General features: G+C 37.7%; 1 protein-coding gene across 3 annotated transcripts; it reads left to right on the top strand.

The window, feature by feature from the left end:
* The first annotated feature begins 3,767 nt into the window (after nucleotides 1-3,767).
* On the top strand, nucleotides 3,768-15,509 carry LOC108374850 (glucose dehydrogenase [FAD, quinone]). 3 transcript variants are annotated; one of them, XM_017630884.1, is made up of 7 exons: nucleotides 3,768-3,855; nucleotides 3,923-4,086; nucleotides 5,573-5,686; nucleotides 13,078-13,211; nucleotides 13,283-13,434; nucleotides 13,942-14,468; nucleotides 14,532-15,509. In XM_017630884.1, the coding sequence occupies exons 2-7, from the start codon at nucleotides 4,047-4,049 to the stop codon at nucleotides 15,425-15,427; spliced, it is 1,863 nt and encodes a 620-aa protein (XP_017486373.1). In that variant the 5' UTR covers nucleotides 3,768-3,855; nucleotides 3,923-4,046; the 3' UTR covers nucleotides 15,428-15,509. The 3 variants fall into 3 exon arrangements, with proteins under 3 accessions (XP_017486373.1, XP_017486375.1, XP_017486374.1); XM_017630886.1 differs by lacking the exons at nucleotides 3,768-3,855; nucleotides 5,573-5,686; nucleotides 13,283-13,434 and having other exon boundaries at nucleotides 3,993-4,200; nucleotides 13,790-14,468; nucleotides 14,532-15,481; XM_017630885.1 differs by lacking the exons at nucleotides 3,768-3,855; nucleotides 3,923-4,086; nucleotides 5,573-5,686; nucleotides 13,078-13,211; nucleotides 13,283-13,434 and adding an exon at nucleotides 13,477-13,718 and having other exon boundaries at nucleotides 13,790-14,468.
* The last annotated feature ends 1,347 nt before the right edge of the window (nucleotides 15,510-16,856 follow it).

Raw genomic sequence — 16,856 nt, 5'->3', positions numbered from 1 at the left:
TTGCGGGGGGGGGGTACGACTAAGGGGGGGTATGCCTTTCGCCTCTTGCAAGCTGCTTTTAAGAGAATTTATCTTGGCCTAGGTGGGATGGAAAATGGTATAGATGCTTATATTCTTTAAAAAGGGACGATATATCTCAAACAATTGGTGCTCCAATAGGCCATCGCCTTATAAGTAAACACGATCGGAGTGCCTTACCAACGATGTTGCAGAAGTTGCAAGAACTACGAGGCGGAGGAGACAGTTCTCCACTTTATTTGTAACTGCCCACCATTATCGAGAAGCAGATTGCGCTTTCTGTGGTATCCTATCTTTAGTGACTTTGACAAATTGGGAGATTTAAATCCGTGGTACCTGGCGATTTTCGTCAAGGATTCAATATGGCAAGGGGGAGTGAAAACTCTTACTAGTGGCCACCTGTTTTGAAACTTAATTAAAATAAAATTATATTATAAGCTAATTGAGTTACTTCTTTATAGGTTTTAATCGGAAGAGTATTGAAAAGACTTTATTTTTAAGCTACAAATGTAATTAACGAAACGAAATTAAGTGTGCAGGTTGTCCTTTGTTCAAGGTAGGTTGGTAATGAAAATGGGCGAAATCGGACTGTAAACAAGCCCACTTCCCGTACAACGGTATTTTCGAAAAATGTATATTCAGTAAATATTGGATCGACATTGTTGAAAATTAATTTGTGGAGTCGAATTTTGGTACAAAATAATATCATTAAATAATATTAATGAAATTCTTGGAAAATGGGAGTGACCTCGCCAACTTATGATGAAATGTTGTATCTCAGTAGACGCTTCGCACATCCTTACCAAACTCGGTTCAACCGAGAAATGTGTTGAAAATCTTTAAAATCGGGCAATAACCACACTCACCTCTCACTTAATAACCTTGGTACGAAAAAAAATCGTTGAAAATTATTCAAATCGGACTAAAATAACACCCACTTCCCGAATAACGGAATATTTCAGAAATACGCAACCTCCTATGCTCTAAGTTAATACTTACAACAACCTCTTGACAATAAATACAACTGCTATAGACTTTCAGGAATTGGGCGTGGCATTGCCTGAAAGTGTATCTCGGTAACTGCTTTATCGATTTCTACCAAATTTGGTTTAATTATTTCATTAATTCTAATTCTGAATATTATCGAAAACGTTTGAAATCGTTTCAAAATTATGAAAATTCAAAAAACTTTAACATGTGCACCCGAAAATTGTAAACCTTTTACTCAGAAATTTCGGGTGTGCAGTTTTGTAGCTCATTCACCTTTTAGTAGGTAAAAGTGCAAATTTCAAGATGCTAGTAAACAGCGGTGATTTTTAATAATTTTTTGTTGCATGTAGGCATTTTCTCCCGAAATTGTCAAGTATATTTTATATGGTCCCTAATCTCAATCTTAGACTAAGTCTTTATTTTTATATTTGTCTTTGTACTTTTGCCTTTCACCGCCGCCTAGCTTTACCNGTAGTTTTATATTTGTCTTTGTAGTTTTGCCTTTCACCGCCGCCTAGCTTTACCTTCATTTCTGGGTTTTCCGTTCGTCGTTGAAATCAAAAAATATTTAGAGGTCGCTCAAAGCGCTTTTCGTAGAAATGGTACAGAATTCTTAAAAATGAATAATTTTCGATCGGAAACGTTTCTCTGCAGGAGATTCCCAATAATAATACCCAATTATTTATTTAACCACCTTTTCATAGTAGCTATAATTTATAGGTCCGCGGAAACAATAAAAAATCGTTAGTATTAATACATTTATTAGGAATGAATATAGAATCCCGGGGTCCCGGACTTGTAAAGGTCTCGAAAACCCCGGTATTCTTGCCAAGTAATCCCGGGATTTTCTGGATTTGTAATTTGCACTGATGGCAATAATAAAATCTCCTTTTCTTGACCAGTATTGGTTATACTTTTTTTTTATTTATTAATTAATATTTCTTTATAAATGTCTAGTTCATTATTCATATAACACCGCGCGATAGTAAATTTTAAACACAAATATCAATATATTCGCGAAGCCCTGGGCCAAATATAGTATAATTGCGTTTTTAGTTTTTCACTCTGACGTCAGTAATTCAAAAATGATTTAAAAAATTCAGAGAAATGTGCTTAGAGAAGAAGTATGGGTATAAAATTAATGAGGAAATCCTGTAGAATTTAAACAGATTCAAGTTTCTGATGAAGAGGGGCTTGTAAATATTGAAAATGTCATTTTAAAATTTTATCCTTGAAGTTTCGCAATATTTGTTTTCGAAAAAATTATATGTTATGGGCTTATATAAACTCAATAACATCCTCGAATTTCGTTCTTCTAACTTTGTCAGCTTAAAAATTACCTATTCGTCCTTGTGAATCCAAAAAATTTTAATTTTGTTTAATTTTAAAGAAATTTCCTATTGCATTTGTTACCCATATTTTTATTCTACATTGCGTTGAATTTTTTTTAACAATTTTTGGAATTAATCATATCTTTGAAATTACAAAGTCCTTCAAAATAAATTCTGCGGTCAGAGTGAAAAAATAAAAACGCCACTTTAAATAAAAAAGTAAGTGTCAAACCCATTTATTTATTATTTATTTTATGGTAGGAGAGATTCTCAAACAACATAGAAGCAATTTTTTTCGATTCAAGTTGTTAAAAAGCAATGAATATCTAACTCCTGGGACTAATCCCGGGATACCGGGATTGTGACAACGCCATTCCGATAATCCCGGGATCGGAAAAAGCCCAAAAATTAACATCCCTAATATATATATACATACATAAATAGGAACATACCTACATATACTAATGTATGCACATATATATGGACGAACAAAAGTACTACATGGCATTATGTGATTTGTACGAGAAATGAAAACAAAACTTGTTTATATTTATGAGCTACATATGTACATATTTGCCGGCGCTTGTCTTATCAAGCATTTCTCCCCACCTGCGACGCCCAGTGTGAGCGGTGTCCCATTGATTACGCAAATACACAAATGTTTATTTTTGTATGCACTTTTTTATGTACTTCAGACATACATAGGCACAGAGGCGTTTCATGCGATTGGCGGGCCTGGCGGATATCATACGCCCTGTTATTATTTTCATAAGTTACAAAGTTATTACTTCGACCTATGCATAAAAATGATACGATCAATCACTTATTCTCAATAGTGCCCCATGGAAAAGAAAACCCAATCTTTTTTTTTTGAAAACCATTTTTTTGGTTGGATCGCCGACATAAAAATATTTCACAGCTGATCTCAATCAACATGATTCAATAGCAAAAAGGGTTGATAAATATTGACTGTCGTTTACAAAAAGTTGCATTCGAAAAGATATGATAACCAAAATAAAGTCAGCTATTCCCATGTCGAGAAAAATTCATTTTCGAATCCATCAATGTAATTTGTGGCAATCTAATAACAGTAGTTGTTCGTGAAGAGAAAGCTATAGTGTAACTGTAGGAAGCTTCAAAATTGTCTTCGATTTACATATGTATGTCTACATATGTATATCGCCCGCAGAGCGAAGGGTCTGTTTAGAAAAGCTCAAATACGCTTACAAGGTTGACATTGATCATTTGATAAATTTGAGCAATTTCTATTTGCAAATTCGGGCCTCATGATTGCTTTCGGCAGAGGCACGGGCTTTCTTGATGTGAGTACGAGTATATGCATACATTTACTTTGCTTGAGAACTTATTATCAAACAATTAATGTCTTATATGTATGTACCTACTATATGTAGCTAACAGTGCGGCAAAGTCGAGCAGCTCTTGCACTTATACTCGCAAATATACTTTTACCTTCGTGTTGATTAGTGACAGAGGGGTTTGGACCATTTATGCATATGTAAGTAGTATATAGGAATGCAAATGTTCATGAGTATTTATACATATGTATGTAACGTACCTGCCAGGCATCTCAATCTTCCAATGCGCCACACTGTGACTTAATTTGAAAAATATGTATTCCTAAGGTTAGTCGGAAAACAAACGCAGAAGTGTTTAGTATCATAATCGGGACGTGTCTACATTGTAAAAATGGAATATTTAAGCACTGAATGTGCTGCACGGTCCGCAGGACCTGCAAACACTCTAATGACTTTGCTGCTACAAACATTAATATCGCGATATTGTGGATTAAGCGATCATGATCGTTGGCCGCACGATTATGGCGCACGCATTGAAACAGATGGTGAGTAAGGTAGTGGTGTTTGGAGCGAAATTCAAATAAAAAATAAACAAGTGAGTGTAAAGAAAATTGGTGTCTGAATTGGTGTCTGCACGAATGAATAAAATATTTTTAATGAACTGAACTTTTTCGCGTGGAGAATTCAGAGAAAATTCTTAAAGCTGAATAGAGCGCTGAAAGAAAGAAAAGCTAGCCAAAGAAAATCGTGCGGAGAACTCTCTGATTTGACTTGTCAAAGAAGTGTGACGCAGTCAACCAATTAGTCGACTAATAAAGTCATCAATTAGTAAATTCACGAAACTAAAATTATAAAAAAAAAACGAGAATTCAATAAAATGCTTTCGTCTTTTCGCTTATTTTGATTTGCATATTCTGAAACTGACACAGCCACGAACATGGTCTCATCGATTTCTTACACCGATTTCACATTATGGGCGATTGATGGTAAATGACCATTTCTCGTTTCCTTACTGCAAACTACTGAATCCCCTGAGACCATATTCCTGACAAGCACCAAGGCTGTCGGACGGTCATTTAACACAAAGCTCGGGGACACAGTTATACCCAGCGTGAATAGTACAAAAAACTAAGGCCGACATTCTAGATAGCCGTGCCTCATTTGTTACACAGCACTTGAGGCAAATAAAACTAAACTCTTTTGCCCATAAACAAGGCGAATAGTTGATGGATTTTCAATTAAGCAGCGCCAATATGGGCTTCTATAAGGAATACAACGGCNCAACATAGAAGCAATTTTTTTCGATTCAAGTTGTTAAAAAGCAATGAATATCTAACTCCTGGGACTAATCCCGGGATACCGGGATTGTGACAACGCCATTCCGATAATCCCGGGATCGGAAAAAGCCCAAAAATTAACATCCCTAATATATATATACATACATAAATAGGAACATACCTACATATACTAATGTATGCACATATATATGGACGAACAAAAGTACTACATGGCATTATGTGATTTGTACGAGAAATGAAAACAAAACTTGTTTATATTTATGAGCTACATATGTACATATTTGCCGGCGCTTGTCTTATCAAGCATTTCTCCCCACCTGCGACGCCCAGTGTGAGCGGTGTCCCATTGATTACGCAAATACACAAATGTTTATTTTTGTATGCACTTTTTTATGTACTTCAGACATACATAGGCACAGAGGCGTTTCATGCGATTGGCGGGCCTGGCGGATATCATACGCCCTGTTATTATTTTCATAAGTTACAAAGTTATTACTTCGACCTATGCATAAAAATGATACGATCAATCACTTATTCTCAATAGTGCCCCATGGAAAAGAAAACCCAATCTTTTTTTTTTNGGAATATTTAAGCACTGAATGTGCTGCACGGTCCGCAGGACCTGCAAACACTCTAATGACTTTGCTGCTACAAACATTAATATCGCGATATTGTGGATTAAGCGATCATGATCGTTGGCCGCACGATTATGGCGCACGCATTGAAACAGATGGTGAGTAAGGTAGTGGTGTTTGGAGGGAAATTCAAATAAAAAATAAACAAGTGAGTGTAAAGAAAATTGGTGTCTGAATTGGTGTCTGCACGAATGAATAAAATATTTTTAATGAACTGAACTTTTTCGCGTGGAGAATTCAGAGAAAATTCTTAAAGCTGAATAGAGCGCTGAAAGAAAGAAAAGCTAGCCAAAGAAAATCGTGCGGAGAACTCTCTGATTTGACTTGTCAAAGAAGTGTGACGCAGTCAACCAATTAGTCGACTAATAAAGTCATCAATTAGTAAATTCACGAAACTAAAATTATAAAAAAAAAACGAGAATTCAATAAAATGCTTTCGTCTTTTCGCTTATTTTGATTTGCATATTCTGAAACTGACACAGCCACGAACATGGTCTCATCGATTTCTTACACCGATTTCACATTATGGGCGATTGATGGTAAATGACCATTTCTCGTTTCCTTACTGCAAACTACTGAATCCCCTGAGACCATATTCCTGACAAGCACCAAGGCTGTCGGACGGTCATTTAACACAAAGCTCGGGGACACAGTTATACCCAGCGTGAATAGTACAAAAAACTAAGGCCGACATTCTAGATAGCCGTGCCTCATTTGTTACACAGCACTTGAGGCAAATAAAACTAAACTCTTTTGCCCATAAACAAGGCGAATAGTTGATGTATTTTCAATTAAGCAGCGCCAATATGGGCTTCTATAAGGAATACAACGGCGAAAGTCCAATCTCCACAATGAGATGAAAAACGTTGTAACATGTTGCTATCACAGGGATCATTCGGTCTATTAATCGACGTAGACCCTACACGAGACAACCCTCGAATGCAGCTGGCTGCTGACCGCCACGGAGCGTCATTCTAGAGGATACGTCATCAATTTCATTATGTTTTGCCCTCTCAATCACCACCTGTTAACGACGGAGAGCTAAATCTGCCCAGAGCGCAAAATAAACCTGTTAAAAACAAAAATTGATTTGGGTGTTGTTACGGGCCGGCTAGAAAAGAAATATGTACACTAGGGCGGGTCAATTATTTTTACTATGCCAAACTGAGAAAATAGGTTTCAAAGAAAATGTGAAAAGTTTCACAGTTGCGCCCTCTGGACGAAGTTTTAAGAAAAAGAGAACTGCCGAAATGGATTCCTCATAACAAAAAACCCCTTATAGCATGGTTTTATGCAAAATTTAAGCACTTCTTAACGACAACACAGCAAAATGCTAAGAAACCTATTAACGCAATTTGGCAAACTCCAAATTGATTTAAGACTTATGTTTTCTTCGGAAAATTTGCTTAGAATTACACGTAGAATCCTTCTATGCTATACGCGCATGGTCGAAAAAATCTCCCGTACAAATTTACCCGCCCTAATGTACATTGTTGAAACATCCCCTCTGTAAGTGTTCAAAATTTATTGGATTACTTAGTTACGAGTTTTTTTGGTGGTGCGATCTAATGTACATACATACATAGATGCATATATTTTAATTAGTATTAACCAAGTAAAGCTTTCTTTAATTAATACATTCTAGAACAACATGTTAAACAACAAGTACGTGCGAGCAATCGCTGCTGTTGATAGTAGAAAAAGTATACAAACAATAAATTTAAATAACTGTATTACGTCTCTAGGTCGAAAAACAGTTAAAGGCCCATTATTTTGCAAATGCTGACATTAAAAAATACCCGTACCCGTACGTTCATAAAAATGTTTATTATGTTTGTTTTCACATGGCATTTTTTCAATGGTACACACTTCTTGTCATTTAAATGCTAAGTGGAAATTCGGCATAATGAATTTTTTTTTCAAATTCATACACTGAGACAAAAGTTTAGTTACGTCCAATTAAAATATTTCTCTCAAGACAATTAATTTTAACGGAGAAATTACTATGATGTCAATAAAAATTGATAGTTTTTTACTATACATAATACATATTCTTGATTGTCTCGGGAGGCGATTTAATCAAATAATTGATTTTCTAAATTTCCTAAATTAGATTCTCAATGAAGTAAAACATTTCAATATACGCAGATATAGATGTACGCTATCCGATTGGAAGAGCTCGATTTGAACTCTCTAATAGAGTCAAACACCTGAACCTAAATCTAGATGGGAAGCAGTCCCGGAAGATTAACATTGGGTACAGGGTGGAAAATACATCATTTGGGTTATAAGCACTGCTGCCAGAAGGGCAGAGAAAAGAGATAGAGCCCCTCTCCAATTTTTTGGGCATATGATATTTTAGCTAAGAGTATAACAAATTCTCAATTGAGATTAGTCTTGCGTTTGAGAAATTCTACATTGTTTAGTTTTAAATCTGAAGCTTGTACAACGTAACACTCAAGCTCTAAACGTAGCTTTTAAGGTACTGTCCATTCATCAACATTGCAGGCAAAGCCACATCAGCGCTGTCTGAGTTCAGACATAGAAACAGTGAGTGTTTATCTCATTAAGGATTTGGATACATGGTTCTGATAACACAGTTAACTGTGTGGCTAGACTGGCTCCAGCAGCCTTTTCTCTGCTCACATGGCTCGAGGAATGAGTTAATGGTAATACGCAGTTGGAGGGAACGACCACTCAACTTGCACACGGACGAGACCGAAGCGTTGTTGGAGGGGTGTTTTGTCAGAATTTCGCCACCATGCTTAATTTTCCGGCTTCAGCCGACTGCCGTGTCTTCCAAGCAGAGGTATCTGTAATTAAGGAAGAAGGCTGTTGAGTCTATGTTGCCGATGGAGAAGGTAAAATCGAATGAGGTTTTTGGCGCGTCCTCTTTAGATTACATTTAATTTCTTCCTCGTCAGGCTCATAATATGCCACAACACCATTACCCGAAACTGCGGGGTATGAATGCTATTTATAATATGTGGACTACTCAATTAAGTGCAGTGAGAGTTCGACGAAAACCAAGACATTTCCAATTGCAATGGCCTTAAAACCGCTTGCACAACTTTGTTCTTAGACCTTTTACCTATAGCAGAAATTTGAACTTTGACGAAATACATAATTCAGAGCTTCGATCTTTGTGTTAGTCGTAGCTTTGGGATTAGCTGGTTATCAGAAAGGACATTTACCCAGAAGATAATTTAGGTAGGCCTTGTTAAGTAAAGCCATTCTAAGAGGCCTACCCAAGAAGGGCTGAAAAAAGTGCTTGCTTGCATGCCTTCTAGAAGAGATTATCCATTTACAATTTACGCGAATGCATATATCTATATTATTTAGCATTAAAAATGAATTTCAATAAACATATTAAGTTGCAATAACACATATTTGATATAAACCTTAACCAAATACTTCATATATGTATGAATTTTATAAATTAAAGAAGCAACTTTAAAAGAACTCCTCCAAAAGGCCCACTGAAATGGGTTTTTTGAAAATTTTAAACACTCAAGGCATTTCTGATAGCTACATGACCGATAAGGTAATCAAATTTTGCTAAAAACCCCCTAGAATTTATTTATCAAAAATAATGTTGTTATTGAAAATGTTCCATTCTTCAGATATGCCCATTGATAAACCATTTCTGGATTCAATATAAATCTACTACAAATGCATTTTTTAAATCTTAAGTACCTACGTTAATGTACACGCATAAATATATTTGATTGAAAATGCGAATACTCGTTAAACATATTTATGCAAATATTACCTAGTAGATACACCGTTACTAAGCAAACCGCTGTAGAAATTTGGAACGGAAATTTTTCCTTCGAGAATATAATTGCAAGGAATCCAAAAACTCCAACAAGTACCGTAAGCACCGCGAGATAAGAAGCCTACACCTCCATTATGCCGGCGCTAAATTGTTGACAGTTGCTACTGAAGTAAATATTTACGCTGTTTTTGCACAAAATGATAACAACATATGTAGTAGTTCCATAATCAAGTTGCATGCAAAAGCTAGGTGCACCGAGATAAGGGCTTTATAAAATCTATAAAAAGCTGCAGCAATAAATATAAACATACATATATAAAAATATTTTTACCCTGAAATAAAGAACGAGAAACGAACGAGAATAATGAATAAATACCTTCGTTGTGAACTTGAAATGCACTTCAAAACTTAGCGTANTGGCTGCTGACCGCCACGGAGCGTCATTCTAGAGGATACGTCATCAATTTCATTATGTTTTGCCCTCTCAATCACCACCTGTTAACGACGGAGAGCTAAATCTGCCCAGAGCGCAAAATAAACCTGTTAAAAACAAAAATTGATTTGGGTGTTGTTACGGGCCGGCTAGAAAAGAAATATGTACACTAGGGCGGGTCAATTATTTTTACTATGCCAAACTGAGAAAATAGGTTTCAAAGAAAATGTGAAAAGTTTCACAGTTGCGCCCTCTGGACGAAGTTTTAAGAAAAAGAGAACTGCCGAAATGGATTCCTCATAACAAAAAACCCCTTATAGCATGGTTTTATGCAAAATTTAAGCACTTCTTAACGACAACACAGCAAAATGCTAAGAAACCTATTAACGCAATTTGGCAAACTCCAAATTGATTTAAGACTTATGTTTTCTTCGGAAAATTTGCTTAGAATTACACGTAGAATCCTTCTATGCTATACGCGCATGGTCGAAAAAATCTCCCGTACAAATTTACCCGCCCTAATGTACATTGTTGAAACATCCCCTCTGTAAGTGTTCAAAATTTATTGGATTACTTAGTTACGAGTTTTTTTGGTGGTGCGATCTAATGTACATACATACATAGATGCATATATTTTAATTAGTATTAACCAAGTAAAGCTTTCTTTAATTAATACATTCTAGAACAACATGTTAAACAACAAGTACGTGCGAGCAATCGCTGCTGTTGATAGTAGAAAAAGTATACAAACAATAAATTTAAATAACTGTATTACGTCTCTAGGTCGAAAAACAGTTAAAGGCCCATTATTTTGCAAATGCTGACATTAAAAAATACCCGTACCCGTACGTTCATAAAAATGTTTATTATGTTTGTTTTCACATGGCATTTTTTCAATGGTACACACTTCTTGTCATTTAAATGCTAAGTGGAAATTCGGCATAATGAATTTTTTTTTCAAATTCATACACTGAGACAAAAGTTTAGTTACGTCCAATTAAAATATTTCTCTCAAGACAATTAATTTTAACGGAGAAATTACTATGATGTCAATAAAAATTGATAGTTTTTTACTATACATAATACATATTCTTGATTGTCTCGGGAGGCGATTTAATCAAATAATTGATTTTCTAAATTTCCTAAATTAGATTCTCAATGAAGTAAAACATTTCAATATACGCAGATATAGATGTACGCTATCCGATTGGAAGAGCTCGATTTGAACTCTCTAATAGAGTCAAACACCTGAACCTAAATCTAGATGGGAAGCAGTCCCGGAAGATTAACATTGGGTACAGGGTGGAAAATACATCATTTGGGTTATAAGCACTGCTGCCAGAAGGGCAGAGAAAAGAGATAGAGCCCCTCTCCAATTTTTTGGGCATATGATATTTTAGCTAAGAGTATAACAAATTCTCAATTGAGATTAGTCTTGCGTTTGAGAAATTCTACATTGTTTAGTTTTAAATCTGAAGCTTGTACAACGTAACACTCAAGCTCTAAACGTAGCTTTTAAGGTACTGTCCATTCATCAACATTGCAGGCAAAGCCACATCAGCGCTGTCTGAGTTCAGACATAGAAACAGTGAGTGTTTATCTCATTAAGGATTTGGATACATGGTTCTGATAACACAGTTAACTGTGTGGCTAGACTGGCTCCAGCAGCCTTTTCTCTGCTCACATGGCTCGAGGAATGAGTTAATGGTAATACGCAGTTGGAGGGAACGACCACTCAACTTGCACACGGACGAGACCGAAGCGTTGTTGGAGGGGTGTTTTGTCAGAATTTCGCCACCATGCTTAATTTTCCGGCTTCAGCCGACTGCCGTGTCTTCCAAGCAGAGGTATCTGTAATTAAGGAAGAAGGCTGTTGAGTCTATGTTGCCGATGGAGAAGGTAAAATCGAATGAGGTTTTTGGCGCGTCCTCTTTAGATTACATTTAATTTCTTCCTCGTCAGGCTCATAATATGCCACAACACCATTACCCGAAACTGCGGGGTATGAATGCTATTTATAATATGTGGACTACTCAATTAAGTGCAGTGAGAGTTCGACGAAAACCAAGACATTTCCAATTGCAATGGCCTTAAAACCGCTTGCACAACTTTGTTCTTAGACCTTTTACCTATAGCAGAAATTTGAACTTTGACGAAATACATAATTCAGAGCTTCGATCTTTGTGTTAGTCGTAGCTTTGGGATTAGCTGGTTATCAGAAAGGACATTTACCCAGAAGATAATTTAGGTAGGCCTTGTTAAGTAAAGCCATTCTAAGAGGCCTACCCAAGAAGGGCTGAAAAAAGTGCTTGCTTGCATGCCTTCTAGAAGAGATTATCCATTTACAATTTACGCGAATGCATATATCTATATTATTTAGCATTAAAAATGAATTTCAATAAACATATTAAGTTGCAATAACACATATTTGATATAAACCTTAACCAAATACTTCATATATGTATGAATTTTATAAATTAAAGAAGCAACTTTAAAAGAACTCCTCCAAAAGGCCCACTGAAATGGGTTTTTTGAAAATTTTAAACACTCAAGGCATTTCTGATAGCTACATGACCGATAAGGTAATCAAATTTTGCTAAAAACCCCCTAGAATTTATTTATCAAAAATAATGTTGTTATTGAAAATGTTCCATTCTTCAGATATGCCCATTGATAAACCATTTCTGGATTCAATATAAATCTACTACAAATGCATTTTTTAAATCTTAAGTACCTACGTTAATGTACACGCATAAATATATTTGATTGAAAATGCGAATACTCGTTAAACATATTTATGCAAATATTACCTAGTAGATACACCGTTACTAAGCAAACCGCTGTAGAAATTTGGAACGGAAATTTTTCCTTCGAGAATATAATTGCAAGGAATCCAAAAACTCCAACAAGTACCGTAAGCACCGCGAGATAAGAAGCCTACACCTCCATTATGCCGGCGCTAAATTGTTGACAGTTGCTACTGAAGTAAATATTTACGCTGTTTTTGCACAAAATGATAACAACATATGTAGTAGTTCCATAATCAAGTTGCATGCAAAAGCTAGGTGCACCGAGATAAGGGCTTTATAAAATCTATAAAAAGCTGCAGCAATAAATATAAACATACATATATAAAAATATTTTTACTTTGAAATAAAGAACGAGAAACGAACGAACGAGAATAAATACCTTCGTTGTGAACTTGAAATGCACTTCAAAACTTAGCGTATCTCAAAGTAACGGTAACTGATAATCAAATCTTGTTTTATTTCCTTCAGGTATTGATAACTACGACTTCATTGTTGTTGGCTCGGGTTCGGCAGGAGCTGTTGTTGCTGGCAGACTTAGTGAAAACCCTAACTGGAAAGTTTTATTGCTAGAGGCAGGCGGTGATCCCCCCATCGAAACAGAGGTAAGTCAAATAGAAAAAAAATACTTTTGTGGGTTTTTAGAAACACTTTCTTCCATTCACCCTTAATTCAGTTTGTTGGATGGCACATCACTACGCAGTTCACCAACTGGGATTGGCAGTACCATGCCGAACCGAATGGCAAAGCTTGCATGGCTATGGAGGGAGGCAAATGTCATTGGCCGCGTGGCAAGATGTTGGGCGGTACTAATGGCATGAATGCAATNTTATAAAAATATTTTTACTTTGAAATAAAGAACGAGAAACGAACGAACGAGAATAAATACCTTCGTTGTGAACTTGAAATGCACTTCAAAACTTAGCGTATCTCAAAGTAACGGTAACTGATAATCAAATCTTGTTTTATTTCCTTCAGGTATTGATAACTACGACTTCATTGTTGTTGGCTCGGGTTCGGCAGGAGCTGTTGTTGCTGGCAGACTTAGTGAAAACCCTAACTGGAAAGTTTTATTGCTAGAGGCAGGCGGTGATCCCCCCATCGAAACAGAGGTAAGTCAAATAGAAAAAAAATACATTTGTGGGTTTTTAGAAACACTTTCTTCCATTCACCCTTAATTCAGTTTGTTGGATGGCACATCACTACGCAGTTCACCAACTGGGATTGGCAGTACCATGCCGAACCGAATGGCAAAGCTTGCATGGCTATGGAGGGAGGCAAATGTCATTGGCCGCGTGGCAAGATGTTGGGCGGTACTAATGGCATGAATGCAATGATCTATGCGCGCGGCACACGAGGCGACTTCGATGACTGGCGTGATCGTGGCAATCCCACTTGGGGCTACGACGATGTGTTGGAATATTTCCGCAAAGCGGAAGACTTACGTTCGACCAGCAAAGACTTCAAGGAGGGTGATTTTGGCAAAGGCGGCCCTATGGGCTTGAATCGCTATCTCTCGGACAACGAGTTTCGCACTACGATACGCGAAGGTATGGCTGAAATGGGTTATGGCAGTTCGCCGTCGTTTAGCGAAGGATCTTGGGTGGGACAGATAGATATTTTAGGCACACAAGACGGCGGTCGTCGTATTACCACAGCGCATTCGCACTTGCCTAAAGAAAGAAAGAATTTGCATGTTATTCGACATGCACATGTCAAGCGCGTGAACTTCGATGAGCAAAATCGCGCAACCGGCGTTACGTTTGTGCTGAAGGGCCAAAAGGAATATGAGGTAGGCGCTAAGAAGGAAGTGGTGCTCGCCGCTGGAGCGATTGGCACGCCACAAATTTTAATGCTGTCGGGTAAGTCTTCGAAGTACTATAGCAACCACATTACTTTTAAATAAACATCACTCTTTGTTCTAGGTGTTGGCCCCAAAAATCACTTAAAAAAGATTGGCATACCAGTCGTGTTGGATCTGCCAGTTGGCGAGAATCTGAAGGATCATGCCAGCTTGCCGGTTATATTCCAAATCGATAAATCCACCGCACGCAAGCCCACCGATGAGGAGCTCGTTGATGCCATGTACAACCTGCTGATGGGTCGCTACAGCAAGCTATTGCACCATGAAGCCACAGCGCTGACGGGTTTCATTAACACCACTTCGCTGCATGGTCCATACCCCGACATTCAAACCACAAACTTCTTTAGTTTGATGCAGAGCCCTGAGCTAAAGGGTTATGTGGCTGCTACAGGCTTCAATGAGCGCGTTGCCAAATCCATACTCTCAGCCAACGAGCACAGCAATACATACATCACTTATCTGCTGCACCTGAAACCCTTCTCCGTAGGTCATTTGGAGCTAAGCAGCGCCAACTATCTGGATAAACCGAAAATCTATCCCAACTATATGTCCGATGAACGTGATGTACATACATATATACGCGCGTTGAACATTTACTCTAAACTCCCGGAAACAAAAGCGTTCAAAAAACGCGAAGCAGTTCTGCATAAAATCGATCTGGAGGCATGTAATGCTTTGCCTTATAGATCGGACGACTACTGGCGATGCTATATCAGTCACATGACTACGACAGTGTACCATCCAGTAGGTACAGCAAAAATGGGTCCTTACGGTGACGCCACAGCTGTGGTGGACTGGCGACTTCGGGTACATGGAGCGAAAAATCTTCGTGTTATTGATGGTAGTATTATGCCCGACATTGTGGGTGCGAATACAAATGCAGCCATTATTATGATTGGCGAGAAGGGTGCTGATATGATTAAGGAAGACTGGGCTGAGAAGCACACCGAGTTGTAGGACAGTGATAATATTATGTGTGTAAATAAATGTTTTTTTGTAAAAAATCGTTCACTCTGTAGTGGCAATGAATTGGAAATCGCTCAAAATGGAGGAATATATTTATTTTAGTAATAAGTCCTACATCGCTCAGCCATCAAGTGCGCACCTGTAAAGTGGTAAGATTTAAAAGGGGAGGATTATCTCAGCGCTAGTCGCAGCGGTTTGCGACAGTCGAAAAAAATACATGCGGCATCCTTTTGTGGTTTCCCAAAATATGGACATACTTGGGCCACTGTTATTGATCCTTAGTGATATCACTGCGAACGGTAACTGCTAAGCTAAGGTGAAAAACTCTGCATGCCAAAAACGAGGTTCAATGACGGCAGATGTAAGTTGTGGAGAGCTCATCAGTACCAGTTTAAAAGTAGGATTAAGGTTAGTTAGACTGTAAATTCGCAAACGCTGGGTGTTCTAGAGAAAGAGTTGGGGTGGTTCCCCCTCATGGTTCTGGAAGCAGCCAGTGAAGAACCGTTTTATTACTTAATGTCATAGCGTGAATACACATCGTTCAGTGTCAAATTGACGTAGCGTTGACGCTTTTCTTTAGGTATGGCACTACGGCGCTAACGCTAGGCTATGGCAGTATGATCAACTGAGGGACTGGTACCCATTAGCCTGACTAGGAAATAATCAGACTCGACAGATCGGTCTGATATTACCGTACTAATTTAGAGCGCTGCAGAAGTGAGTCCAAAGCCCGGATTGTCGCTTGTTTGGCAGTTTAGATGCTTACATCCCTTTCCGACGACCCGTAGCTAAGCAGCCAGTTGCCTCTAAGTTCGAATGCAGCTGCAATGCTTCCAATTTACAGCGGGCCCGCAGTCTCCAGGCTATTCAGTTACCGATACTCATGTACAATTGGATGAAATCAAATTTATACATCATTAAATGAGCAACATCATCCGCGTAGGCAATCACTGGGCAGTCTTTAATTGCCAGCTCCTAGCAGACTATTTACGTGCACAACCAAAAACAGATGTGAGAGAACACCAAACTCTGGCGTGCCCATGTTTACCCTACAAATGTACATTCCAACCGTTGTCAAAAAGTAAGCCCATATAGCTTAATTAAACCGCCACAATTAAGCCTTTATGTATGCGGGCTTCCTTTATTGATTTCATGATCGTGTGTAGAGTAGGGATGTCGGAAAAACATCGATGCATCGAAAATATCGATGTTTTGCTTCGATGCATCGAAAATTTTCCACTCGATGTATAAATAGTCGATGTATCGATGCATCGATGTATCGATGTTTTTTGAAAACTGACATATACGGTACATTGAACCGTCAATCCAGTTTTTCAATTGTTCAAAACAAAGAAGTGACTTTGGCCAAAAAATTTAAATGGCTGCAAGAAGTTCCGTTAGAAACATAATTAGCTCAGTT

Source organism: Rhagoletis zephyria, unplaced genomic scaffold (assembly GCF_001687245.7).
Source record: "Rhagoletis zephyria isolate East Lansing unplaced genomic scaffold, Rhagoletis_zephyria_1.1 Rzeph_scaffold_08194, whole genome shotgun sequence".
NCBI classification, from domain to species: Eukaryota; Metazoa; Arthropoda; class Insecta; order Diptera; family Tephritidae; genus Rhagoletis; species Rhagoletis zephyria.
The sequence above is the reverse complement of the archived record's forward strand: the minus strand, read 5'-3'. Positions and strand labels throughout refer to the sequence as shown.